The sequence below is a fragment of the Temnothorax curvispinosus genome, unplaced genomic scaffold, assembly GCF_003070985.1.
Source record: "Temnothorax curvispinosus isolate PA1 unplaced genomic scaffold, ASM307098v1 QBEX01000793.1, whole genome shotgun sequence".
Taxonomy (NCBI): domain Eukaryota; kingdom Metazoa; phylum Arthropoda; class Insecta; order Hymenoptera; family Formicidae; genus Temnothorax; species Temnothorax curvispinosus.
The window spans coordinates 1-25,917 of NW_020210573.1; the positions used below are offsets into that span (position 1 = coordinate 1).

A 25,917-nucleotide genomic window follows, 5' to 3' on the forward strand; every position below is an offset into this window, starting at 1 on the left:
GAAAGAAAAAGATAAGAGAGTGAGAGAAAAAGAGAGAAGAAAAGAAAGAGAAGGAGATATTGGTTCTGCGTTATGCGGTGACATAACTTGAGGAAAGCCTTCAACTCGTGGCACTATTTCTCGCGCTCGACGAAATTCAATCTGTTATTCCGGGTGCTCGCCCGTTACAATATTTGGAACACGTTTCTCGCGATCTCCCTCTTTCTCACGTGCGCAAATTGGAGCATGCGGTTCCAAAGAACCTGTTGAGATCTGTTCCATTGATTACACTGTTCAACAAGAAAATACACGAGAACGAGAATAATCGTTTCCCATAATTTTTTCGATCCTAAATACAATCCTAAATAATTTAGTTTATTTTATTATCAATACACTTATAGCTTACTATTTTTTACGTATATTCAAATTTTTGCTTGCAATTTGATAGAGTCACAGGGTATATAAAAAATTAAAAATAAACTTTTTATGGTCAGCTCTGCTTACAATTAATCGTTTAGTGAGTAGTTGTAATTATACTGAATGCACTCTCTAAATAAACCTATTAACATGACTGACTTACTTATTAACATGATATGAACAGTTCGCACATCTCTATGTTCAGCCCTTCAAAGAAATTTGCTGTGTCGATTAAAAGAATATTTATGATTGATATACGATCCGTTTTTTGCGTGAATATTGTGCCTTACATATGCCATTAAGGATCTACCAAATATGGTTCAATTATATTATTCACATTTAAGGAGTTTTCAGATCGTTGAATACTAATCTGATGTAAAAATTGTTAAATTAAAAATGACGAAACCAAAATTTTTAAAAATGTTTAAATTTTTGGAATAGGTAATTCATATATAGAAGTTTTTCATAAAATTTAAGTTAAATTTATCAACTTTGACATCAGATTTTAACGATCTGAAAAACCTTCATGTTTGAATAACATAATTTAAAAATTTGATATAGATTCTTGATAGCCTATACAATAAGTCACAATAAACTCTATACGAACTAACTCTAAGTCAAAATACGTTAAAATTCTTTTTGCAGCTTTATAATTGTAAATTTCTGAAAATTATGACGTGATAGAAGAATTTGGTGAAAACTGAATTGCATTCAGAGTATAAAAAATTACGAAAAAAAATTATTCTCATTCTTGTACTCGAAAAAAAGTAATTTTTTGTTGAACATCAAGGTTATCAATATTTGCTGCAATATTTATCGAAAGTTCTTGGCAAAAGTGTCGAAAGTTCCTATTTTTCTTGTTCTCCAAAACGCATATCATGGCCAAAGTCAAAATCATAAAAATAAATTGGGTCAAGTGCGCGTGAGAGTCACCTTGACACAAAGGGCCTCTAAGCCTTTTCACGCGATAACACTTTACCGTGATACGCGAGATCGTACGATATTGATCTGCTTTTGGGTCCAAAAACCGTCAGGAAACGCCTTTTTCTTCTTTCTCTCGCGCATAAAAAGAGACTGTACCATAGCATAACTCTGTATCTTTCGTAATCCCGTGCCATGAGAGAGAATGCGCGCAACGTGGAACAGGTCGAAAAGTACAAGAATGAAAGCGAGATCAGCCGCGAGATTCATCCTCTTGTTCTTCGTCGCGCCGGACAACGTCGGAGAATCCGCGCAGCTGCCGCTCGCTGGAGCGTTGATATCACGACCTCGCTCGCGGGCTGCGATAATTAAACTGGATCGACAAACCGGCGCTAGTCGGTCTTTTTTTTTTTAATCCTTTTCGAGGACGCACTTGGAAATAAACGACATCCTGTTTGTAAGGCTGTACAGCCGAGAATGCCCTTTGCGCGCGATATTCGCATACGTGCGCGTTGCGCAAGATTGTCGGGTCTACGGATAAAACCGCGTGTGCGTGTCGGGCGCGCGGGCGTGCGTGTGCGTGTGCGTGTGCGCGATTCGCTATGAAAATAAATGCGAAAACATCAAGTTGGATCAGCGTGGTACTTTCCCGGTCTATGACGACCGGTTCGCACCACCCCGAGCGAGCATGGCCGCCGAATCCGAGGCCGAGCACACGGCTGAAACAGTTCCAGCCGCGGACTCGCGTCCACTCGCGTCGCATTCGTCCGCCGACCGTTTCTTCTCGCGGTGAGTGCAGCGAGCACGATACAGCGCACGATATAATCCACGGGGTCTTCGATCCGATTTGTTAACGTACGCCTCAACTCGGCCGACTCGGCTGAGTCTCTCTCTCTCTCTCTCTCTCTCTCTCTCTCTGGATCTCCTCGATCGCGGGTGAGTGCGTGTAAAAGCTTACGGCCGCTGACGTGCGTATACAATTTGGAGAAACGTTAACGGTAAGGATCAATTAAGTATTAGTGCCCGTCTACAATAGGTGTTTAAACCCTATTGTAACCAATCACAGTCAATTATTCTCCTCAAATTCAACTGTGATTGAACAATTTCTTAAGGCTTAGGGCTTAAAACACCTATTGTAGACCGGGACTTAACGGCGTTAACGCGGCGCGCGTGTAAAAGTTTGCCGAATTCGTGAACGAGCCGCGCGGAGTCGAGGGGACTATTTCCCCTCGAGTTATTTCTGCGGGGCACGCGAGCAGCATAACATTCCGTTGTTAATTAACGCTGTAAACAGCAGTCGCGATAACGACATTTGAGCTGCTTAATAACGACCGGGAAATCACTTTTCTCATACTTTCTAAATGAGATCACGTGCGCTTTCACGTTAAGATTCGAGTAAAAATAAACGCGGGTCGTGTGTGTTTACGATGCCTATGTTAAATGAAATTTGCGCATTCTTTATAAATAAATGTTACGTCCAGATACACGTTCAAGAACATATCGACGCTTCAATGCTACGTGCGTAAGATTGAAAAAGAAATATCCATATTACTCGGAAACAGATTACGTATATAGTTACGATGCATTGTGTACATAGTACGTCGCTCGCAGCGTGTACACTATTTATGACACAAAGCTATAGAAGAAGTCAAATAATTATACAACTTTTATATATGTTGCGAGAAGACGCGACTGATCGATATTCTAGTTCTACGTAATAGTTTAAGTCATATACAATATACGTCATATACAATAAGTTTAAGTCATATAAGTACTTTCGATAAAAATGTGATTTCAAAAATAATCGAATTATTATTTTTATTTTATTTTTTCACCAATGTTATTATTGTCGATATTTTTATGCTGATTTTTCATAGGTAATTTACAAAAATATCCTGATGTCTTTAATTGGAGCCAACCATTATGTTTAATTTACTAAAAAATACATAGTATTCCGAATTATTATTTTTTAATTAAAGATTATTGAATTAAATTTCTCTAATTAAAGATATTATATCTTTAATTAAAATTCTCATGTTTTTAATAGAATAAGATTTCCTGATACTACCTTGTTGATCCAATTCTGATATTTTTTGCGCATTTGAGCAGTAATTCTTATGTAGCTGGTATTTCTTAATTGATCCGCGTCGATAAAAATTGTTTCTGTAAAAAAGCTGTATTGGCTACTTGATGGAAATGTTTCTGCGATATTTTTACGTTGCAGATACATCTATTTAAACGAAACGTCTAATAATTTCTCGACAAGGGTTCTACTTTTTGAAAATATTCGAGACGAGCAATAAAGCAAAATAAATTAATTGCAAGAGAAAATTAGACGTTTTATTTTTCGGAGTAATATATAATACTGAACGCATTTCTTTTCTTCTATCAAAATCGTTAAAAAAATATATTTACCTATTTTTGTTATTTCTATAATATAATTTTGAGTTTATCGTCAACTCGATCCTCTTCCTAATAGAAAATTCGCAGTTCGATAAACGCAGGCTCGCCTCTTCGCGAAGTAAACTTTGCGTACAATATATGAATACATTATCATTTAATATCGCCCGGAAAAAGACCCTCCTCTATTATTTCTGCTACTTGTCATGGAGGTTACTATTGTTCATTTGCCAGGCCATAAATATTCAATGCGGCGCAGAAACCAGTTGCGAAAATGCATAATGCGATTCACTTTCGATAACTACTCGATAACTTCTCCCAACTTGAATTGTGTGCAGTCGCGCAATACCTAATTACCCTGTATAGCAAAACGAGCGCGCGTCTGTCGTTCGTATACGGCCGCTATACGTGTTAATTATGCATTGCGCAATACGCTCTAGATAGCTTTCCGTTCCGTAAAAAGAAAAGTAAATATAATCATCTATCTTTCACCCAACTGCACTCGCCAACAATCGCGCGTCTCTCAATTATTACGATCATTCGCACTTGAGCTTTCTATATATATATCGTAGGGAAGTCTTCGAAAGGATCGTTCTTCTCGGCCGCGAGAATGGAGCAGAGCAAAACGGATGACGTAGCGCCGGACAGGATAGCCGAGACTCTTGCCGGTCAGAAAATACTGGTGACCGGTGGGACGGGATTCTTGGGAAAAGTGTTGATCGAGAAGCTCCTGCGGTGCCTGCCCGACATTGCGCACATTTACATGCTCATCAGAACGAAGAAGGGCAAGGATCCGAAGCATCGGCTGGACGAAATATTTAGTTCTCCGGTAAGTTTCGGCCCCGTTTCTTGCTTTCGAAACCTTGATACTTTCTAAAAGAAATATCGCGAAATACCGCGTTAAAAAGAATCACAATTAGGATCCGGAGCATCGGTTGGACGAAATATTTTTAGTTCTCCGGTAAGTTTCGACCCCGTTTTGCTTTCGAAAGGAAACCTGGTTGATACTTTCTAAAAAAAATACCGCAAAATACCGCGTAAAAAAAAAATTACAATTAGTAATCTGACCGACTAATTGTACGGCAAGTACACGGATATATATACGTACGTGATATCATCGCCATATATCTTGCCTCGTCCGGGTACCCGGAAAAATTTCACGTTCCACCTTGGGGTCTCTCTCTATCTCTGTCTCTCCCATGAGGCAGCACCAAAAAGAGAAAGTGCGTGACTATGACTTTGCTATTGCGTCGCTGGTTGCATCATTGTTGCCTTACGACGATGGCGCGTGGTGCAGCTGAGAGGCTTGTAAAACGCGCGTTTCCTCTCGCGCTCACGCGCGCTTTGGATATTTCTTCGCTTTGGAAATAAAGTTCACCAGTGAAAGTGTAGTAAACCGGACCATCAGCCACCGCCACCGTCGTCATAACAGCCGAGCCATCTATGTGACGAAAGAAAACCGGGTCAAGGCCCTCTCCGTCGAACAAGCGAGGGAAGAGATATGGTGATTATTATAGTATCGCGCTTTTGCCGATCTCGGTGAAAGTGCGGATTGCACGTTTCGCGGCGCACGTTATGTCACGTCTTTCGAATTTTAACGCAATACCGTAAACAAGCCTTACGTACGCGCGTGAGCGCCCGCGCGCGCGTACGTGCATGATAAAATTCCGACAAATTAGGCGTCATTAGAATTACATATACAATTTTCCTGCTTGTACCTGTTTCACCTCGGGAGAAAACGATTGTTGCGAAAATCTTTAACTTAATTCAATTCATCCGCGCGTCTCGTTAGCTTACAATTAGCTTCAATCGGCGACGCGAGCGCGATCGACTATACTTCATTACAACTACAATTCATTACGACTATACTTCATTACTAATATATTTCATTTGACTAACGGCAACGCTCTATATTGTTTTTTTCCCTTTCTTTTTTTTCGAAACTCCACTGCTGGATCTATTGAATAATCCACTTATGACAGTATCGCACGACACAATTACCGTGGCAAATTGATTAGATAATGCATAACTTTCAATTATGCACAAAGTGTATAGGATCACGCTATGCATTCGCGATTATCATATTATTAATATAAAACATCGACAAACGTGTCACCAATATATGTCAACGTAATACGAGATGATTATTAATCACATCAACAAGTTAATAAACAGCGTCAAGCGCGATACGTGGTGCGCAAGCAAAGAAATTAATAGTTACAGAACGAATTACAAATGTATATAATATACATATATATTCCAACTTAATAAACTGCGCGCCGATTATTTGACTTATTAATTATATAATATATTGCTTGGGGTGTAAATCTAGAATTTAAATACATGCTCGTTAAAGAACAGTGCTAATTGAGGGATGGATTTTATTTTATGACATCCCCCTCGCTAAGCGAGAGATAAAAGGGAAAAAAATGGTTCGAGACTTTCCGATTCGCTTTTGATTAAGGAACAGCGGTACGTACGCAGTATAGTCGCGAATTATAAGACATCCTACATACACATACGCACGCGTCACGTCACAACCAGTTAAGGTAATTAATGTACATATAACAAGACTTCTTTTCAAGCGCTTTTTCAAAGCGCGAGCTCAAAGTTCGCCAATAAGTTGAGCACAATAAAAAATATTGTGAATATAATATACATACCGTAATACTTTGCTTTACATAACTTAAATTCCTCTGATTCCTGTGCATATATAAAAGTATTAAAATGGAATCATCGAAAAATTAGTATCTCACGAGACATCCCATACTTTATTCTAAAATAAATTAATCCTTTAATTTGATCAGTGGGACACATACGTCTTACCTACTTTAAAAATCATATCTTCCATAAAAATCAACACATCAACTTTGTTAAGATCTCATTTTAAAGAGGATAGTAGGCTCTAAATACAAAAAAAATTGCTGAACCTGAGGGTAGCAATCCTCCAGCTGACACACCCTGTCAAAAAGTGCCAAAATCACGAAAAAATGAAAAATAAGCAGAAAGTGCGTTTAGGCAAAATTTTTGTTTACCTTCAGTTTATGTATTGTACGTTTCGAAATAAAGTCAAAATTATGTACAAAAAAGGCTTGCAAGAAAAATTACCCTTATCAATTATCTTAATACTTATATCTACTTTTTATTATTATTTTAATACTTCTAAGCACAGTTTAATCGATTAATATAAAAAAAATGCAGAGTCATATTTTTTACAACAATTTACAATAAAACATTGCGCAATATTGACCAATAAATTTTACGTCTCTGTACGAGATACATCGTGTAAAAAAATTACGTGACATTAAAAACCACGTAGTATGCATATGTCACACGATAATGATCTGATATATAATAAAAAATCATATATATACAGATTTTGTTTTTATCTTTTTTATACCAAGGACAATCTCATTACATATTAATCGATTGCTTGTAACATAATCGAAAAAAATATTCAAGGATCAAGATTGCGAATCCATTGCGTTATACAACGGCATACTACATCTAAGGATAAAGGATAATAATGATATAGATCTATATAGTAGTGATATAACAATGACGTTAACAGTGTTTATGACTCACGTCCTCTAGGATGTTTTTATAATTCCTTGGTCGGACTGCAATTACTTCACTCTTACCTTCGCTCTTGTATAATAATACAATTGTGTGACCCTCGTAATATTATATGTGACCTCCGCCCCCTCCATATTGGCAAGTAATGAACGATTTATTTGAAATAAAAATTACAGCTCTTCGAGAAAGTGAAGACTCAAAGAGGACTGTCGGCGCTTGAAAAAACGGTAACGGCCATTAGCGGTGATGTGTCAATGCTGGGACTTGGATTGTCCCCGGAAGACAGGAAGATGCTTATTGAGAACGTTACCATCGTGATTCACGGAGCAGCTACTGTCAGGTAATCGATAACGAAAAGGGATACGCTGCCTCTAATCTGATGCTCAAGTATTTTTAGCGAGATTCGGAGACACTATAGATTTAAACGTTTAAAGCATCGTTTTTTAATAAAAATGCAATCTGTCAATAAGCAAAATGTTAGCGAAATAGCTTGCCAACAGATTCGAGCATCGCGGAGAGATTTGCATTACTCGGTTCTAGCAAATATTATAATCTGACGGTGAAAACCGAATCTGTCATTTCGTAATCATTTAAATGGAATATGTCATGTAAATGGTTACGAAACGATAAATCCAGCTCGATAGAGTTTCTACAGTCCAACCTGCCATCTCATTCTATTAGTTAGATTTCCTTTTATTTCCGCTGACGTTCTACTTCAAGATCTATTTTTGAAAGATCTACGTAATCTTGTTATTCGTTTGCTTTATACAATAGTTAGATCAACCAGATATATATATGTATATATATATATATATATCTGGTCATATATATATATATATATATATATGACCTGTGAATACGATTCTCTCGATGACTAATGAACTTCTTATTTGCTCGGTTATTAATCTTTTTACAGATTCGATGAGCTGTTAAAGAGAGCGGTACTGCTAAATACACGTGGCACGAAGCAGATGGTAGAGCTGGCCAAAGAAATGAAGCATTTAATTCTGTTCGTTCATATCAGCACAGCCTATTGCCATCTCGAAGAAAAAGTCAGTATAATTTCTGATGGGCATTTGCATGTCTGAATGTTCAGAGAAAATACTAAATAAAGAACGGCCCCCGACAGGTTTTGGGCGAGAGAACATATCCCCCGCCCGCGGATCCTCATCAAGTGATCAAATGCGTCGAATGGATGGACGATGACGTGGTCGAAGCTATGACAGACAAGATTCTGGGAAAATTGCCTAATACGTACGCTTTCACAAAGGCCTTATCAGAGAGCATCGTCGAAGAATCTATGCAGCATATTCCATCGATAATTTTGAGGTATCGACGAGAGCGTCTCGTCCAAATTAATTCGTAGTTACTAGATCGTTAAATGCTTTCATTACACAATTTCATCGTCCATCAAGAAAGGGATTACATTAGTCACTACGTATAGAGGAATGTGTTAGTACCAAGGATTGGTTTATAAGCCGGTATTCATAGTCGGATCTTATATTTAAGATCATCTTAAGTATAATTTTGTCATAAACCAGTCACAACAGAGCTGTATTAGCATTTTAAAGACATTACTTAAGACGGTCTCGAAATAAGATTCGGCTGTGAATACCGGCTATAGATTAAGGTAGAAATAAGAAAGAAATATTAAGCAAAATGATAGTAGTATCTCGGCAGATTGGTAACAAATTTGATCAGGCATATCAGCAGACTGACATCAACTGCGTCCGCATTCAGCTTGTTATGCCAGCAGAGCCTGCTCATAATCAGACAGCAGATTGGCAGCAGAAACTGAACGATTCCAGTAGAATCTGCTCGATTTCTGCCACTAATCTGCTCGCTGATTATGTTAGCAGATTCTGTTATACTTCTGTTGGCGTTCTGCCGACATCACGTGATATATCGGCATCAAATCTGTAGTCTTTCTGCTGACACAAAATTCAGCAGATACTTGGAGATATGCTTTTAACAGACTTGGCTGCCTGAGATTGGATAGAATATGGAATGATTAACTGGATAGTGTAAAAGGGAACATGTTGAGGAAATAATAAAAAGAGAAAGAGACTATTAGAGTAAGAAAGAATAGGTAGTATTAAGTACGATGGTTGCATGGATGGTATGAATGCGTTAAGTAAATATTGTAGTCCACCTCTTGGCAAGCTAAAGTTAATAAATTATTATTATTATTAATTTCATCATCCGTTAGGCCGAGCGTAGTTATTCCCATCTGGAAGGAGCCGATACCCGGTTGGACAGACAATATCAACGGGCCGACCGGTCTTCTGATCGGTGCTGGGAAGGGAGTGATCAGGACAATGTATTGCAACGAAAACGGCTACGCCGATTATCTGCCTGTCGATATCGCCGTCAATGGTATTCTCCTTACCACGTGGAATTTTATTTATTTCAAGGATCACGAGAAACGTGTTTATAATATGACGAGTAGTAATGAGTTCAAGGTAGATAGAAAATAATAGGTGCCTGGTGTACGTATCTTTTAACAGCATCAAAAAGATATTTTCACCCTTGCTCACAGGTTACCTGGGCGGAAATAATAACACGCGGCCGAAAGATAACGGAAAAGATACCTCTGAACGGAGTCGTCTGGTATCCAGGTGGTAGTTTGAAGAAATCGCGATTTATCCACAACATTTGTATATTACTCTTCCACATGATTCCGGCCTACATCATCGACGCGCTCCTCTTTCTGGCAGGGTATAAACCGATGTAAGTCACCGGCAAGACCATAGGCTTCAGATCGATACGCAAAGTGCATTTACACACGCTTGTTCATTTCATTTGTATTACAGCATGTGCCATGTACAACGCCGTATAAATAAGGGATTTGAAGTTTTCGAATATTACGCCAATAATCAGTGGGACTTCGAAAACACGTATGTCGATGATATAAGGGCAAAGCTCAACAGCACGGAATATAAAAACTATCAAGTGCACGGCGAGGACTTGGACATAGATGCGTACTTCGAGGATTGCATTCGAGCTGCCAGAATTTACATCTTAAAAGAACTTCCAGAAACACTGCCGGCCGCTCGTCGACATTTGAGAGTGTAAGTTTGAGAATCGCCGAAGGGAAAAAAATGCGCGTTTCTCTATGAAAATCAATCTAATGTCTTTTCTTTGTCGCAGTATGTACTGGGTGGATGTAATAACAAAGATACTTTTCTTCCTGCTCATCATCTATCTGCTAGCATCCTGGAGTGAAAGTTTTAGAACTTTACTCACAACCGGCGTGACGTACGTTACAAAATTAATTAATAATTTGTAATTTAATCAAATTAGGATTTTCATCGCGCAAAGCTTGTCTAATTCGATCCAATTATCGATCGTTCTACAATTTAATCTCAAGGACGCGATGGGGGTTAAGTATATAGCGGTACCTTGTAGTGCACGCTACAACCTATAATATGCACTAGATACGGATAAAAAAAACATGTAAATAAAAGTGTTATTTACACAATCGTCTGGCTTTTATTTTTATGAAAGATTTAAAACACCCATCCTTAAACAGACTCTTGTACAGGTGGTTCGTAACCTTCCGGTCTATCTATTTTGGAACCACTTTCGCCGGCCTCCTCGCTCTTGTTACCGCCCCCATCTCCGTGCAACTCCAACAATTTGCTGAGTTCGAAACGCGGTTTTTTCAATACTTTCACCTGAAATAAAATTACATTCTATTGTTTACTGACACTCTTAACGTTCTATTAAGTTAGTAAAAATACCAGTATTAAACAATCATTTGTCTCCAATTATGTATACATTATATTGTTACTCACCTTACGAATGTAAACATCGTGCAGAGGATATATGCCTTGCGAGGCCTTCTCGATGTCCTTAGCAGTTGCATCCGGAAGCAGTTTACTAACTACACCTTTCAAATCAGTTTTAGTAACGTCCTCTGTAATGGTTTCAACCATCTTCTGCCTGATTTTTTTAACCTAAATTATAAGCCATGTATTATAAAATAAGAAATTAAACAAAAAAACAATGAAAAATATCTAGCCAAACATAACTAAAGATATCTAGCCAAACATAAATAAAGAAAAAATTAATATTATGTAAATTGTGTCATTAAAATGCAATTGTTTCAGAAATATTTTTGTCTAGTTAAATCGAATAACTTAAAATTTTTTATTTTACTTAAAGGGCTATATATATAAATATACCTCAGACAGTAAAAAAAAATATCCTTTCAATATTTGTAAATGTTCATAATTAAACAACAAGCAATCTATATAATATGTTATAATATAGTATATATATGTATATGTAGCATGTTCCTATATCACTACTTACTAAAAATGAAAGTAGTGTGGTAAGCGACTGCATTAATCTACGCAATCTCTCTTGCCACTCAACCATTGAGAAGATTAAAATGGATAACGGAGTTGCGTGTAATGCACAACAAACAATTCAATGGAATACGGACCTGAGCGTGCTGGGCGTAACACGTCTTCCTCGTGCTCAGCTGATCTTTATTCGTGAAGCCGATGCAGAACACTCGAAGCAGGTAGCCATCGGTAGTCTTCACGTCCACGTTGGCTTCGATCAAAGTTTGCCATTTTTTCACCATTGATCGAAGTTTATCTGTTGTCAAGTCCATTCCGTGGAAATTGGTCAGTACATTACGACCTTGCACATCCTCAGCGATCAATCTGAATTTTCTGAAGGACCTCTCTGCATCCTGATCGCTTTGTAAATCCGCTAGAGATACTTCAAAGACACGGAACTTTAGCCCCTCGGAAGCGATCTCTGCGAAATGAGATAAATACTTTGTAACAGAAATAAATACTTTGTAACATGTTCACAGACATAACGATGGTCAGTGACAAACATTAAACTTCCTGTTTATGCTGTCGCTAGTCAATGTTGCTAGAAACATGAAACGAGCTATGTGCAACACATAATTTAGCTAAAAAGATATTCAGCTTTGAATAAGAAACTTTAATTAAGAAGAAAAGAAATCTTACTTGTTCCTTGGGTTCTATTAACTAAGGTTTTTCCAACCTGTCGGTTGGCAAACATGGACGGTGCTTTGACATCGTACCAGTCCTTGCGAGTGAAGGGATCCACGCTGAAATAATAGCACTTGTGTGACAAAATGTAAGGTACAATATATTAATGGTGAGAATCTGTTATTTTATCTTTTTTAAATATTGTAACATTTCCTATCCAATAAAGTATTTTTTTTTAACACATCTACACTTTAATTTGTTAACTTTATGTCTCCTTTTATATAATCCTCCCAGTTCTCTGATAAACTTGTAAATAACTAAGAATCTATAACTCTAAGAATCTTTCTTTTTTTTAACTGCTGCCACGAACAATATAACTCGATCCTGTTACATCTAATTGTATGTTAAATTTTCTTCTTTTCTCATCACATGATCTACATTGAAATATTAAATGTCTTTGGATTCATATCCGCAACTATATCGAGGAATGATTGTTCTTTCTTTAAGTGCCTCCCCACTTAGCGAGAACTGAAGCGTCTTCTTTTTCTTTTTCAAAGGTTTGGGTCACGTGTCTCCAATCAATTTCTACTAGTTTCTTGGCACAATTTTTACATCCTGATCTGTAATTCTTGGCCTCTAACTCTTTTGTGAGCTATAATATATACTGTATGAACTATAATGTACTATACGGTATAAACTATAACATATTATACTGCGTGAGCAGTGAACTATAATATACTAAGTATACTAGAATGTGAATTCTACTCTAGAAGAAAATGGAATAAAAGAGAAAGACATTTATAACCAACTTGTCCTTTTCTATTGCTGTACTCTTCGAGAACAATAAAGAACCATTAACTATTCAAAAATCGCTAAATAGAGACAGAAGTGATCCTTAATTAACCTGGTTTTCCAATATAGCATATATCTATATATGTATATTTGTAGGTAAAGAATCGTATTTCCATTTTAACTGGCATGTTTAATAGTGCAACTGCCAATAACACACTGTACCTTGTTTAAAAATTGGGCATTATACAAATTTTCAATACGACTTTCTCTAAACATTGTATTTTAGGAACTAGTAATAATAGACGCTTTACCATTATACAATTTATTATAATGAAAAATGTATTAACTCCATTTTGATAAAAACTGGAGATACGATCCTTTACCTCTCTAAGGTACAGGTATATAGTTCACTGCATTTTTGTTGCTTGTACTATTTCTTCCCGAATTGTGTTATGTATGTATAAGTGTCTGCAGTGGTAAACTCAAATAAGTCGAAAATTATGCGGATTAATCTTCTCCCTGCAGGAGAACCTTCATCAACCAGGTTATATAGCTCACATTTCACCCCATTCAATCCACTACATATATAGCTATAATCTTGTAGATTCTTTTTCATATTTTCTTAATAAAGCTGTATATTATGTTCAATTTAAATTAAAAGTTTCTCCATTTAATTAGCTCGAATACATTTCCTTTATTTCCAACATGATTGATACACCAGGTTAATTAGGTTAGGATCTCATTTCGCGTAATCGCGAATCGCACGCGTCAGTCGATTTAGAGCAATTAATTTTTAATGCACGTGACAGTAGTCGAGGTACGCGAGAGATGCGATCGATAATCATATTATTGTACCGCGTTCAAAGGAGGCCGGATAATGCAGCGATGTGGCGTTATTCCGTGACCACACATATGCACCGGGCACACGAGGGATCCGACATAACCAAAGGCATCACGCGAAACGATGAACCGACGAGAGATCCATCGCTAACGCGAAACAGCCAGTTACACGCGAGACGCAATATTCCTTACTTACATCTTCTTCTTCACTCCCTTCTTTCCTCCTTTCGAGAGACCTTTATTCTTGCCCACCGCCATGATCCCGCGTTCCAGGCTGTTGGGCTGTTCCAGGCGAAAAGAAACGCTCCCGAAGCGGAAACTTGGACAGTAGTGAGTGGACTACGGTTGGCCGAGTGCGGCGGCGCGGCTCGCGGCGCTGAGCGCCGAAAGCGGAAGTTACTACCCGAGTAGAAACTGGAAAGAGGTGTTTTTGTTTTCTATCGGCGCCAATTTGTGCTGACTCTCGCACGTGCAAGGCAGCCAATAATTTGAGCCACGTAAATTGCAATTTTAACTGGATCACTGAAAAATATATGCAACGAGAAATCACAGGTGTCGTCGACGTGATGCTATCAGCGAAGAGCAGGCTAGCTGCTTTATCGGTCTGAATGCGCCCTTTAAATAAGCCTAGTGCTATCTAATATACATGATCGCATGACTAACGTCAAAATGGTAAAATGACCAAAAATCATTTTGACATCATTTTGACTTTATTATAACTTGCTGTTCTACCTATATACTGGGAAAATATATATATTTATATCACAATTTAAATATTAAATTATAAAGATGATAATAAATCGATATACTAACAGGATAAAAAATACCATTAAAACGCTGTACAATTGTGCACGCGTGGAAATATTCTTACCATAATCATAAAAAAAAAAGAAACAGTAAAAGAAGCACCAAAAAGTTTTGGAGCTTCTTTTACGCAAGAAAACTTTTGTATATAAAAGACACAACATATTATTATTATTATCAACATGACACGAAAGTTTAAAAATACAACCAGGTAACTTAGAAATATTACAAGTATTTTGTTGTAAAAAAAATAGAATAAAAATGGAAGGATCCTCTCGTCAGCGCGTCAATTTTCCTGAAAATAAATCAAGTACACTTTCAGACCGATATATATACGCGTCCCGCCTCGCGTTCGCATAACAACGCGACGTAACCTGTTGCTCAGACAAACCTAACCTCACGCGGCGCCTGTCGCTCAAAATTCTCCGCCGTTCGTCTCATGCACGTCTCGTCTTTCCGGGTGACTGACGACTGACAAGAGGACAACAGCGATCGAAAACCTCGATCGGAGGGGAGACCGTCGACCTCAAAACTTCAAAGCCGTTGCCGGTTGAATTTTCCCGCTCGAGCGCGATCCGATTCCAGCGCGTTCCGTCGCGTTCCGGTCGGAACGGACCGAAACGGGCCGGAACGCGCCGGAACGCGGAGCGTACCCCCCGGCGATTTACAATCATAAACTACGGTGTCGCGTATGTATGTTTCGTATGTATATGTATATACTTATCGCGAGAGCGTGGTTTTATTATGATTTTTGAGCGCCAGGTGGCCGCGTTTTTGTTGTCGATCCGCCGTCGGCGGCGCGGCGCGGCTCCCCTCAGCGCCATTACATCGATAAATGTCATCGCGGCGGCCGCCAGCGTGAAACGTCGCCGTCGCCGCTCGCCGCCGTCGCCGTCGCCGCCGACGTAGCACCGTCCACCTGGTCCTTGCCGCCCGCGTAAGAGGAGGAGCAGGAGAAGGAGGAAGAAGAGACGACGGTGGAGGAAAGAGGATCGCGCGACGCCTGCTCCAGACACGGCCACGCGTCCCGGTCGCGCGCACCGCGACGATGTCCACCAAGCGGAAAAACGCGAGTGGCAAGGCGAAGAACCGTCCGCCTAAGTCGCGGAAGGTGGAGTACGACGAGGAGGACATCTCCAGCGAGCACGACTCGGAGGTCGACGATGCCGAGGCCGTCTCCAACGCCGACGGCGAGGACGCCGCAGCCGAGGACGCGCTTGCGGACGTCTCGAACATGCCCGAGCTACCGGCCCCGGAGGTGATACACTCCTCGTTTCTCTCCCTCTCTCCCCTCATTCCCGCTCCCCTCCGACCCCCTCCCCTCGGTCTGTGGTTAAGCGACGCGCCCGGTCCCTCAACCCGCGACGCGACGCGATGGCCGATTGTCCCGATCGTCCCGTAATTAACGCTATTGTTTTGCGTTCGAATATCGAAATGCGAATATTTACACGAATTAATACCAGGTACATTAGGTTTATTGTTGACACTTTGTACGTCCATTTCTACCAATGTACATTAACTTACGGAGTGAGATAGAAAATCACTAATCGCGACAGTTAAAGCATAGCTTAATGTCCATTCTATTACTTAATGTAGAATAACTTTAATCTCAGTTTAACTTGCTTCTCATCTTTTTCTAATTCTAAGAATTGGAAAAAGATGACAAGTAAGTTAAACTTAAGATTAAATTTAATCTACATTAACAGAATGGACTATGTTTCAACTGTCGCGATTAGTGATTTTCCACCTCTTTGTAAAATTCATTCTGTAAAGTATCATAGGATCTACAAAACGGACGAGAGAAAATTTGGTTTTTTGATCAGCATTCTGATACGATTACTTCTAGCTCTTGCTTAAATTTTGTTTGTTAATGTAGAACTGTGTTGGGCTTTAACCCATTTGGCCGGCGCTTGTTTCATACCTGCTGTGGACAAGGTACACTGTTTATGGCATTCAAACAATCAAGACCCAACCCAGCTAGCAGAAAGTTGTAAAAGACATCTTAAAGACGATATAATTTTTCAGATGTCCTTCAGAGTTCTTTTAAGCGTTTTTAAGACACCTTTTAGAAGTTTCTGCTAGCTGGGAACTTGTTTAAATTACATAGAATGCGTCAAGATCAACGAATTTGCTGTATATATATATGTAAAAGAATCAGCGCAACATTGTATTACCGAGTTAAATTCATAGATGCGCTCAAGTCGCTGACCACGAGCCTAACTCGTTCCGCCGACCAAATAAGTTAACGCACCGAATGAAATGTATTAGTAACTGTGAAATCTCTGTTTTATATTAGGGCGGCTGGGGCAAGCCTGGAACATTGCTCATGTGTGGCCTTACTAATTGGGAAATGGCTGGTCGCAAGGCACCGCCTAAGGGAGTGAAGGCGAACGTGGGACGTAGCCTGTGGACGCCGCACACCTTTAAAAATTTGAACGACGCTAGAGTACGACTAATCGCATCCGGTCCCGCTGCATCCCACAGCATTATCGTTACTGAGGATAATAGATGCTTGGCTTTTGGTAGAAACGATAAAGGTGAGCGATAACGCGTCTGTGTGCGATAACTGTAATAGTTATCGTTTCCTTTCTTATGAGGAAAAGGGTTCCCAAAGTGGACCATTATTCATATCATATTCCTTTGATCGCAAACCTCCAATCGACCTGTTGTAAAACCAGAACATGCATGCGAAAAGGGCTGGGATTGAATCTATCAGCGAGTCGACCGCTTTCATGCAAAGCCATCAACCCGTTATCACAGTTATCATTTTATTTGCTATTAAAAATTTAACGCTTACAAGTCTGTATAGATTTCACGCTAGCACAGGGCAACGTCTCGATAAACTTTTATATTCAGTGTCCTAGAAGCATTAATTTAAGCTTGATCAATACATATCAGCATCTAATTGTATTATAAATTTGCATGTATTGCGTTATTAGTTTTATTCAGACAATACTATTGCTGAGACCGCACGATTTGCATAGGTCAATTGGGTGTCGGAGACACGAAGCGTCGCGACGAGCCCACCGAGGTCGAAGCTTTAAAAGGACACACGGTTATAGGGGCGTCGTGCGGACGCAACCACACCTTATTTTTAACGAGCCGCGGTATAGTTTTTGCTGCTGGCGACAATAAACTGGGCCAATGCGGGGTCGGCAAAAATGACCCTTGTATCGTGACTGCCACCAAAGTTAAATATTCCGGACCGCCGATAGTGAAAGTGGGATGCGGCGCAGAATTCTCGATGATCCTGGACATCAAGGGTGGTCTACACTCGTTCGGATGCCCGGAGTACGGCGCTCTAGGCCACAACACCGACGGCAAATACTTCATCACGAATACGAAAATGGCATTTCATTATGAGAAAGCGCCTAAGCGAATCGTTTTGTACGTCGAGAGAGGTAAGGACGGCCACGCGACGCCGTTGGATCGCGTTGAGATCACGGACTTTAGCTGCGGTCACTATCACACCGTCGCGATTGACAGCAAGAACCGGGCGTTCTCCTGGGGATTCGGTGGGATTGGCCGTCTGGGTCACAACGAGCAGCGCGACGAATTGGTACCACGTCTGATCAAGTTTCTGGAGCCGCCCAGCCGCGGTGTCCGTGCGGTTTATTGCGGCAGCACGTACAGCATCGCGATTAACGTACACGGCTCCGCCCTGATGTTCGGTCAGACTAAGCGCACAGGCGAGGCCAACATGTACCCCAAGCCTATTCAGGATCTATCCGGTTGGGAAATTCGATGCGTCGGTTGTTCACAAACGAGCGTGGTGGTCGCGGCCGATGACTCCGTTATTGCATGGGGCCCTAGTCCTACGTTCGGAGAATTGGTAAGATGGGATTACCTTAAAGATACATATAGGATATTGTAATTTTTTTTTCTTCTATAGCGCTATAATTTAAATCTAATCTCGCCATCCAGTATGAAAGCACTGCGATCTTACATGAACCTTGCTTGCCTCATTAATTTCATTAATTGCAATGTTTGTGGAAAGGAGATGTAAGCCCCTTTATTCAATCTCCATTTTAAAAGATGCGAGTTATTTTAAAGCTTATTTATTGTTATTTGGAAGTTTCTGCGCACTGTGATTAGTTTATCTCCGGTTATTTTGAGAAGTTCATGTCTCGGGTACTGGTTTTATAACAGTGGAATATTTTTTCACACAAAATTTCTATTAATATAAATCATACGGAATGGTGATTCCAGGAATCAAAACCAGATCTTTTGCTTAATAAAGAACTGTATCTAGTATCGACCTTTCCAGCACCCCAAAATCATAGAATTAAATATGCCCTACTCGATTGATTCTAAATGATTCCCTAAGATATACCTTTTTATTTTTTCTTAGGGTTTTGGTGAAATGCGAAAGTCGTCGACGACTCCGATGGAGGTAAAAGCCTTGGAAGGTTTATACATTACTGCCGTTACATGTGGTCTGTCTCATACACTTATGATCTGCCGAGACGATACCGAGGAGGAAAGGGCCGAGATTAATAAACTCCAGGTGTACTCTGTTTAAAGTATATTCTTCGATTGCGTAAACGGGTCTCCATTGCGTCGCTATGCAGATGATCGAATCAGAAGGAAAACGTTCCTTCGATGATTCACAGCTAGGTTTCAACGAGTTTGAACAAAGTATCCGAGAAAGATAACAAGTAGATTGCCACGAAACGTCCAGAAAAGAGATATAGGATTAGATATTATTCTACTTTGTACTTCCAGTTTTTACTTAACGCGCGAATGAAAGTCGATCTGTGTAACATTTGAAACCCATTCTGTTAGCAGCTCAGGTTAATAGACCAAACAAGATAGATGCAAAAAAATATATTTTGATACGTTGCTATTTTATTGAAGTTTGCTGCAATTTTCATCGGAATGGAGATAGTTATTCGTAAGGAGAAGCTGAAGAACTGTAAAGAGAACTGGTAGAACTCAGAAGCAATTGCCTTCATTTTTATCGCTTTCTTAATCGATTTACCTATTCAAATAGTTTATATAATTGATTCATCACAATAGTACCTGAATCATTACATCTGCAGGAATCGTTTTTTTACAATGCATATATACAGGGATAATCCCTGAATAGGATTAACGCGAGTGAGCCATTCAACTAGGTAATATTTTAACGGTTGTACATGAATTAAATTCCGCGATATGTGTTTTATTAAATTCATAGGAGGATAATTTAACAATTTTTTTTAATGTAAAATGTCGCCTATATGGAAAGCATTATATATTTTATTTTATTTTTAATAATATATTTTAATATACGTATGTAAAATTAATTTTAATGAATATTATTTCAAAATGATAAAAAAAGAACTATGGAAGTCACAAATTGTCTTTTTTTTGTTGTTGGATTATGATAACAAGAGAATCCATCAAATTCAGGCGATTGATGATATGTATTTCGCATTTTAAGGTCTTTCTTTCAAGATAAATCATATTACACACATTTCTCGTATACCATTATCGTAGATGCATTAAAAATGTTTGGTCGAGTACACAATAAAAAAACAGAATGAATCAGAAAGTGCGTCTAGTACCTCGTGTACTAATAAACTTATAACTCCGATCACTGCCAGGATGTATTATCAACATCTTTTATTGTGATGTTCAGATATTCATTCCATTCCGTTCCACGTAATACTCGTGCGTTTTCTGCACCGAAATATTCTTCTGATAAACTTGCGATGAATGTACAAGTCCAAATAATGAAATAAACGAATTTTTTAAGAAACTTCCGTCGAAAGCTTTTGTCCTATTTAATAATTTTTAAGAGAAGTGTCCGTTTCAATTTTTAACAATTTTCAATAAATTTTATATTGTCCACCATTCAGTGCAATGTCGCTTCTTTTTGCGGATTCAATTTGCTTGTATCAAGTGCCGATATTGGCACTTTTATACATTTCCAATAACACTCTTTGATACGATACAATTTTTGCCGTTCTGAATATAAGTTGCAAGCAACATCTCTTACGACAGCTTTATTTAAACATTTATTTACGGCGTTTTTTACTTCGCGTTTTTGCTAGTTGGTAAAATTATATATTATAAACTATATGAACTAAAAACAAATCAATATAATGCTTTATATATTAGTCAAATTTCACATTTTACTAATATACTTCCTTTCTAAAGAATGCCAGATATATTTTTTTACCATAAGCGTTTGATCTAGTGTTGTCGCAACAGAAGCGATAAATTGTCGAGCACTATGCATTTCCTTTTGTGAAACATTTCCATATTTCCAACGTAGCAATTGGTGTGCTATGTAATGATTCGGATCTGTCGGCTGATATCTCAAAGCTCTACTTATCGCCCACGATAGTGGTATCATCACATTTTGTCTATGTATTATATACATGCGTTACACAATTTATTACATATTATCGTACTTATTTCATGCAAATTCAACACAGCACATTTATAAACCGCCATAAAATACCTCAAATAATCGTTTCTCGTCAAAGTTTCGCCAGCTTGTTCTTTCGGCAACGAATTCAAATAACAAATGCACGTGGCAAGGTTTGTTACGATAGAAATATCTGAAAAAGCCGTTTTACTTGAACTGCAAGAACAAGATGTCTTCAATGAATTGTCGGATACAGTGTCAGACGTTTTCCCCTCCAGGAAAGTAGAGTGTGATTCCAATACAGTTAAACTGCATTCATGTAATATTTCCTGTCGATTATTTCAATTTCAAAGTAGATTATTTATCGTTTGATATAATGTGCGTTTTTATCTAATGTCCTTTGAAATCAATTAAAACACCTCAGTTATTCCTAAAGCTTCCTTCTTTCTGTATTCGTTATACCCAAGATCAATTAAAATATTTTCAACTTCATCATCAATACCGTTCTCTCCTACATAATTACAAGTGTCCTCATCCATCCCGAGTTTTTTCAGAAAACGGATTATCGTTGGTGAAGCCGGCTTGGCTTTCCCCTGCCAGTTCAGAATTCCTGGGACGTCGATGCCGCTCGATAAAAGCCGACATAATATGCTTTCATCTTGAGACACCAATCCGCACGTAACAATGGTCCAGCATTGATTTTCGGTTAATCCAGTAGCAACCAGATTCCAGATCAATCTACCATCAAGTTTCTTCGTCCATGTATCTACGTCTATTTCTGCCCCGAAACCGTAGAAATATTTCAGTTCCTCGGAAGTGAGACCGAGGAGACCATACTTCATTGCTTTCATGATACTTCGTAACGACATGCCTAAAATTTACTATTCAATGTAATAAAACGACAAGCAACAGGACGGATGTGTACAGAAATCTCCGTACGAAAAAGTCTTGATACCTTTTCCTTCTAGTTCCAGTAAAATACATTCATTATACATTCCACTATGGATAATAAAATGTAATGATTTATCACATAACGCATCACATGATACATCGGTGCACGCGGATAAAGATTTAACATTATTATATCGCACAAGTTTGTCCTTTAACAAACCGAGCAATTTCTCGTTACTCCATTCACCATAAACGAGCATTCCTTCATTTGTAAATTTTATATGTAACTTCGTTTCACGTAATGCCTCTTCGTTTTGTGCATCTAACATTTTCAGGATAGATGTAAATTGTAAGCCAATACGAATAAAGATAGAGATAGTATTAAATAATTCTACGAAGCTATTACAGATGTCAAAATACAAGCTAATTATTTAGGCAATTGTTATGGATTGGTTATCGTTCATCACATGACATTTTTTTACATTAAAATGATATCGCACATCCAGGAATGTTTTTTTTATTTACAAATGAATAAATTATAATACATAATTTATCTCAGAATTTGCGCTCACAATATGCTGGTCTCTAGCTAGTGTTAAAAGAAGCAACTTTTTTTTATTTAATAAAATGGTTTTTTAGTAGTAATTTTTAAATGAGCAGTTATGAGAAGTTAATAGATTAGGTTTACTGCTTCTAATTCATCCTAAATGTTTTCAAATTTAAATTCTGAATCTGTGATCCCCTTTGTTATTTCTTATTTTTATAAATTTTAAGAGTGAAAAAGAGAAAGGGGGAAAGTGAGAACGAAATGAGAGGGAGGAGAGAGAGAGAAAGAGAGAATTAGAAAATTTTCAATATCTCTTATTAAATAAATCGTTTTATAAATAGCGACATTTAAATATCACGTAAAGTTGCTATAAAACTTTTAGAGAAATAATAAAACGGCACGTACAGCGCACGTCGTCGCCTCGATTCATCCGTAACTTAGAGCGCTTATTCGTTAGCTTCAAATTGCTCGAATGCATTTTTGCCCGAGAAAAAAGTTGCCTCTTCTGGCAGAGGATCGCATTACGCACGTATACACGAATTCTAGGATATACTATATATCACTACCATACAGTTGTATTGAAATCTCCGTAAAATATATACTCTCCGATTTCTCGATACAGTATATATTCATTGATAAGAGATATTATATTGTAGCACCTCTAGAAATTAGTACACAATCAACAAAGTAACAACAATGAAACAACATCCTTAGATACATTTTTACAGTATAATACATGCTTTTTTCAAATGTACAACGATATGCGTCAAGCGCACGTATTGTGCAAAATATAAAACGACAAACACAATCGAAAAAGACTATACAAATATTTGAATTCACTTGTACAAAAATGCGATCGATACTACCGACTACGACCCATACAAATGTCTTATTGAGTGTTTCTTTAGTATTTGTAAAATCATGTATTTACACAAACACAAAATTTTGCTTCACACCGTAGATTCCGATGCCAGATTCAACCTAGTCTCTAACGACAGTTTGTACGTTTAGATGTGTACGTGATATAAGCAAGTATACATGCCTTTTTTCGGATAAGTTTTGTACGATCTGAATATATAGCACGTGTGAAATGGTGACCTATTACGTTTGACCCTTTCCATGTTACACACACTCAATGTCTCTCGAAATCTACTTCTCGCGCAAGATCTTCAAATTTAACACATTCATATACACTATCGTTGCGAGCACATGTACTTTTTCACAATCCATTACAGCAAGCTGCAATAGCAATTTGAGTACGCATCCTGCTGTTGATTATCATTGGTCAACTGCATTCCTCGTTTTCCCATTCGATGTCTCGCGCCACCCACGGTACCATTGTCGTACAATCGCAAAGAATGAGTATCCCAAAGACCAGGTGTTTGTATTATCTATTATACACAACATATATGTTACAAAGCGTCATAAATAATCAAAGATACCAGTTATAAGTGGCACAATCTTTGACAATCATAAATAATATAATTATAATCTATCCTGAAACATGTATCCACATAAAATTGTATAAATTCTATATATCTACCTTTTGTACGAGTTCCTCAAAGCAACACTTTACACCGTCCGCCGTTTTTGCGCTGCTCTCGATATACAAGGTCTGATGCCTCCTGGCAAATTGTAGGCCCTCCTCGGTGCTCACTTCTCTATTCGGCAGGTCTATCTTATTGCCCACTACCATCTTGACGATGTCCGTTTTATTGCAGTACGTATTTAACTCGTTGAGCCATGTTTCCAATTTCACAAAGGTATTCCGATCCGTTACGTCGTACATTAAGATAGCACCCTGGCCATCTCTGTAATAACTCGGCGTTAAAGTGCGAAATCGTTCCTGGCCGGCGGTGTCCTGTAAACAGCGCGTTTCGACAAAGCTGTAATGTAGGCTGAAGTCCACTTGACGCTACAAATGCTTTGAAGCATTCTCCTTCTTCTTCTTTCTTTATTGAAAGAAAGGAGAAGAGGAATGCTTCGAAGCATTTGTAGCATCAAGTCGACCGCAGCCGTAATATGTCGCGTAGATTACATTATTTTGTCGTCGCGAACAAAATTACGATTACAAACCCAAATCGCGAGTTTCACCACATTGCCGTCGATGTTGATCTGCTTGGTCTTGTAGTCCATGCCGACCGTACTCTGCATGTTCTCGTAGAACTCATCCTCGGTAAACCTCAGTAGTATGCTGAAAACAATTGTAATAAACAGATCAGTGTTTCGAGCGTCATCATCGATAAATGAGGAATGAATTGCACTTTGCGAGTTACCTTGATTTCCCTACATTGGATTCGCCTATCATGAGGATCTTTAGTATCGTCAGAACGTCTTCCTGATCCATAGTGATTCGGCTGCACCTCGCGATGTATCAACCGATATTTGTCTAGTGGTGCTGAAAAGAAAAGACACCGTCTCGCACTCTCGCCTTCCTCGTAACGTCGCCAAGTTGCGTATCGTGACGTTAAACGTTAAACAACACCACCCCGCCAGTCCCGCCACCCGCCACCGTGCCTATGTCGCGCTGGTATATACAGGGTGTACCAGAAAGATGGGTAACCCGAATTAACTTTTAAACGGATGACGTTTTTGAAAAAAATTAATTATTAATTACAAAAGTTTTAGTTTTGGAAATGGGCGTCTGGTGGTGAACTTGAACTTGACCTAGGTTCAGGACCTAGGAGAAAGGATGACCAAAACGTCATCCGTTCAAGTTAATTTGAGATACCCATCTTTCTGGTACACCCTGTATATGTATATATGCATATATATGCTACTGTGATTGTGTGATGCAGTGTGGTGGGCTGTATCATATACAGGGTGTCCCTTTGAACAATTGCTTCTCCGGCCAGACAGACTTGAATCCTGAGATTGCCTGATTGTGAGATGTTATTTTAGCTGGATGTTGGGTTGAAACCTGCCCAGATAAACTTCCGAAAACCTCTCACGCCCGATTTTGATAAAATTTTATAGGTATATGTATACGAAACCTACAGTAGGTACTTTTGGTTACAGTGTTGAGTTCCGGAAATGCTTATATAGTTTAGAAAATTTAATTTTTCGACAAAATTAACGTCTTTCATGTTCTTGTAATAAAAAAAATTATATCTCACTCTATGAATTGAGACATTCATAAAATTTAACATTAGAAAGAAGATATATAACCAATTGTTTGTGTGGGTGGGAAAGTGCGTGGCGTGGATGCAGTAAGTCCGCCCTCCCCTAGGCCAGGGGGGCTTTATCTACGAAAAAACTAACCTAATCTAACCCGAACCAGTATTGTTTGGCTCCGCCCCTTCCCCTGCAGCAGGCGATATGGGTGGTGGACCTCGTTTCACGTAATTCACGTGGAAAGTTGTAATGAGTTTTATCACATACTAAATCATAATTTTCTAAAAATTAGAAAATAATTA

The 25,917-nt window shown here is 38.6% G+C and overlaps 5 protein-coding genes across 7 annotated transcripts; 2 read left to right on the forward strand and 3 right to left on the reverse strand.

The window, feature by feature from the left end:
* Positions 1 to 2,066: 2,066 nt before the first annotated feature.
* On the forward strand, positions 2,067 to 10,775 carry LOC112458237 (putative fatty acyl-CoA reductase CG5065). 3 transcript variants are annotated; one of them, XM_025021749.1, is made up of 9 exons: positions 2,067 to 2,315; positions 4,290 to 4,546; positions 7,470 to 7,633; positions 8,210 to 8,345; positions 8,423 to 8,622; positions 9,503 to 9,755; positions 9,833 to 10,023; positions 10,107 to 10,364; positions 10,444 to 10,775. In XM_025021749.1, the coding sequence occupies exons 2-9, from the start codon at positions 4,328 to 4,330 to the stop codon at positions 10,580 to 10,582; spliced, it is 1,560 nt and encodes a 519-aa protein (XP_024877517.1). In that variant the 5' UTR covers positions 2,067 to 2,315; positions 4,290 to 4,327; the 3' UTR covers positions 10,583 to 10,775. The 3 variants fall into 3 exon arrangements, with proteins under 3 accessions (XP_024877517.1, XP_024877526.1, XP_024877537.1); XM_025021758.1 differs by lacking the exon at positions 2,067 to 2,315 and adding an exon at positions 4,046 to 4,184; XM_025021769.1 differs by lacking the exons at positions 2,067 to 2,315; positions 4,290 to 4,546 and adding an exon at positions 5,024 to 5,221.
* Positions 10,761 to 14,207, reverse strand: LOC112458254 (40S ribosomal protein S3a). The gene is made up of 5 exons (XM_025021796.1): positions 14,098 to 14,207; positions 12,285 to 12,388; positions 11,744 to 12,066; positions 11,091 to 11,252; positions 10,761 to 10,970 (listed from the first exon to the last, which is right to left on the reverse strand). The coding sequence occupies exons 1-5, from the start codon at positions 14,157 to 14,159 to the stop codon at positions 10,818 to 10,820; spliced, it is 804 nt and encodes a 267-aa protein (XP_024877564.1). The 5' UTR covers positions 14,160 to 14,207; the 3' UTR covers positions 10,761 to 10,817.
* Positions 14,208 to 15,306: 1,099 nt separating this feature from the next.
* On the forward strand, positions 15,307 to 19,934 carry LOC112458248 (protein RCC2 homolog). Its single transcript, XM_025021783.1, has 4 exons — positions 15,307 to 15,963; positions 17,002 to 17,242; positions 17,690 to 18,537; positions 19,057 to 19,934. Exons 1-4 carry the CDS (start codon positions 15,754 to 15,756, stop codon positions 19,225 to 19,227), a joined length of 1,470 nt encoding a protein of 489 aa, XP_024877551.1. The 5' UTR covers positions 15,307 to 15,753; the 3' UTR covers positions 19,228 to 19,934.
* Positions 19,935 to 21,072: 1,138 nt separating this feature from the next.
* On the reverse strand, positions 21,073 to 22,734 carry LOC112458273. Its single transcript, XM_025021838.1, has one exon. The coding sequence runs from the start codon at positions 21,930 to 21,932 to the stop codon at positions 21,474 to 21,476; it is 459 nt and encodes a 152-aa protein (XP_024877606.1). The 5' UTR covers positions 21,933 to 22,734; the 3' UTR covers positions 21,073 to 21,473.
* Positions 22,735 to 22,799: 65 nt separating this feature from the next.
* LOC112458278 (ras-related protein Rab-18-B-like) lies at positions 22,800 to 24,995 on the reverse strand. The gene is made up of 4 exons (XM_025021849.1): positions 24,778 to 24,995; positions 24,578 to 24,695; positions 24,045 to 24,362; positions 22,800 to 23,892 (listed from the first exon to the last, which is right to left on the reverse strand). The coding sequence occupies exons 1-4, from the start codon at positions 24,846 to 24,848 to the stop codon at positions 23,731 to 23,733; spliced, it is 669 nt and encodes a 222-aa protein (XP_024877617.1). The 5' UTR covers positions 24,849 to 24,995; the 3' UTR covers positions 22,800 to 23,730.
* Positions 24,996 to 25,917: the final 922 nt, after the last annotated feature.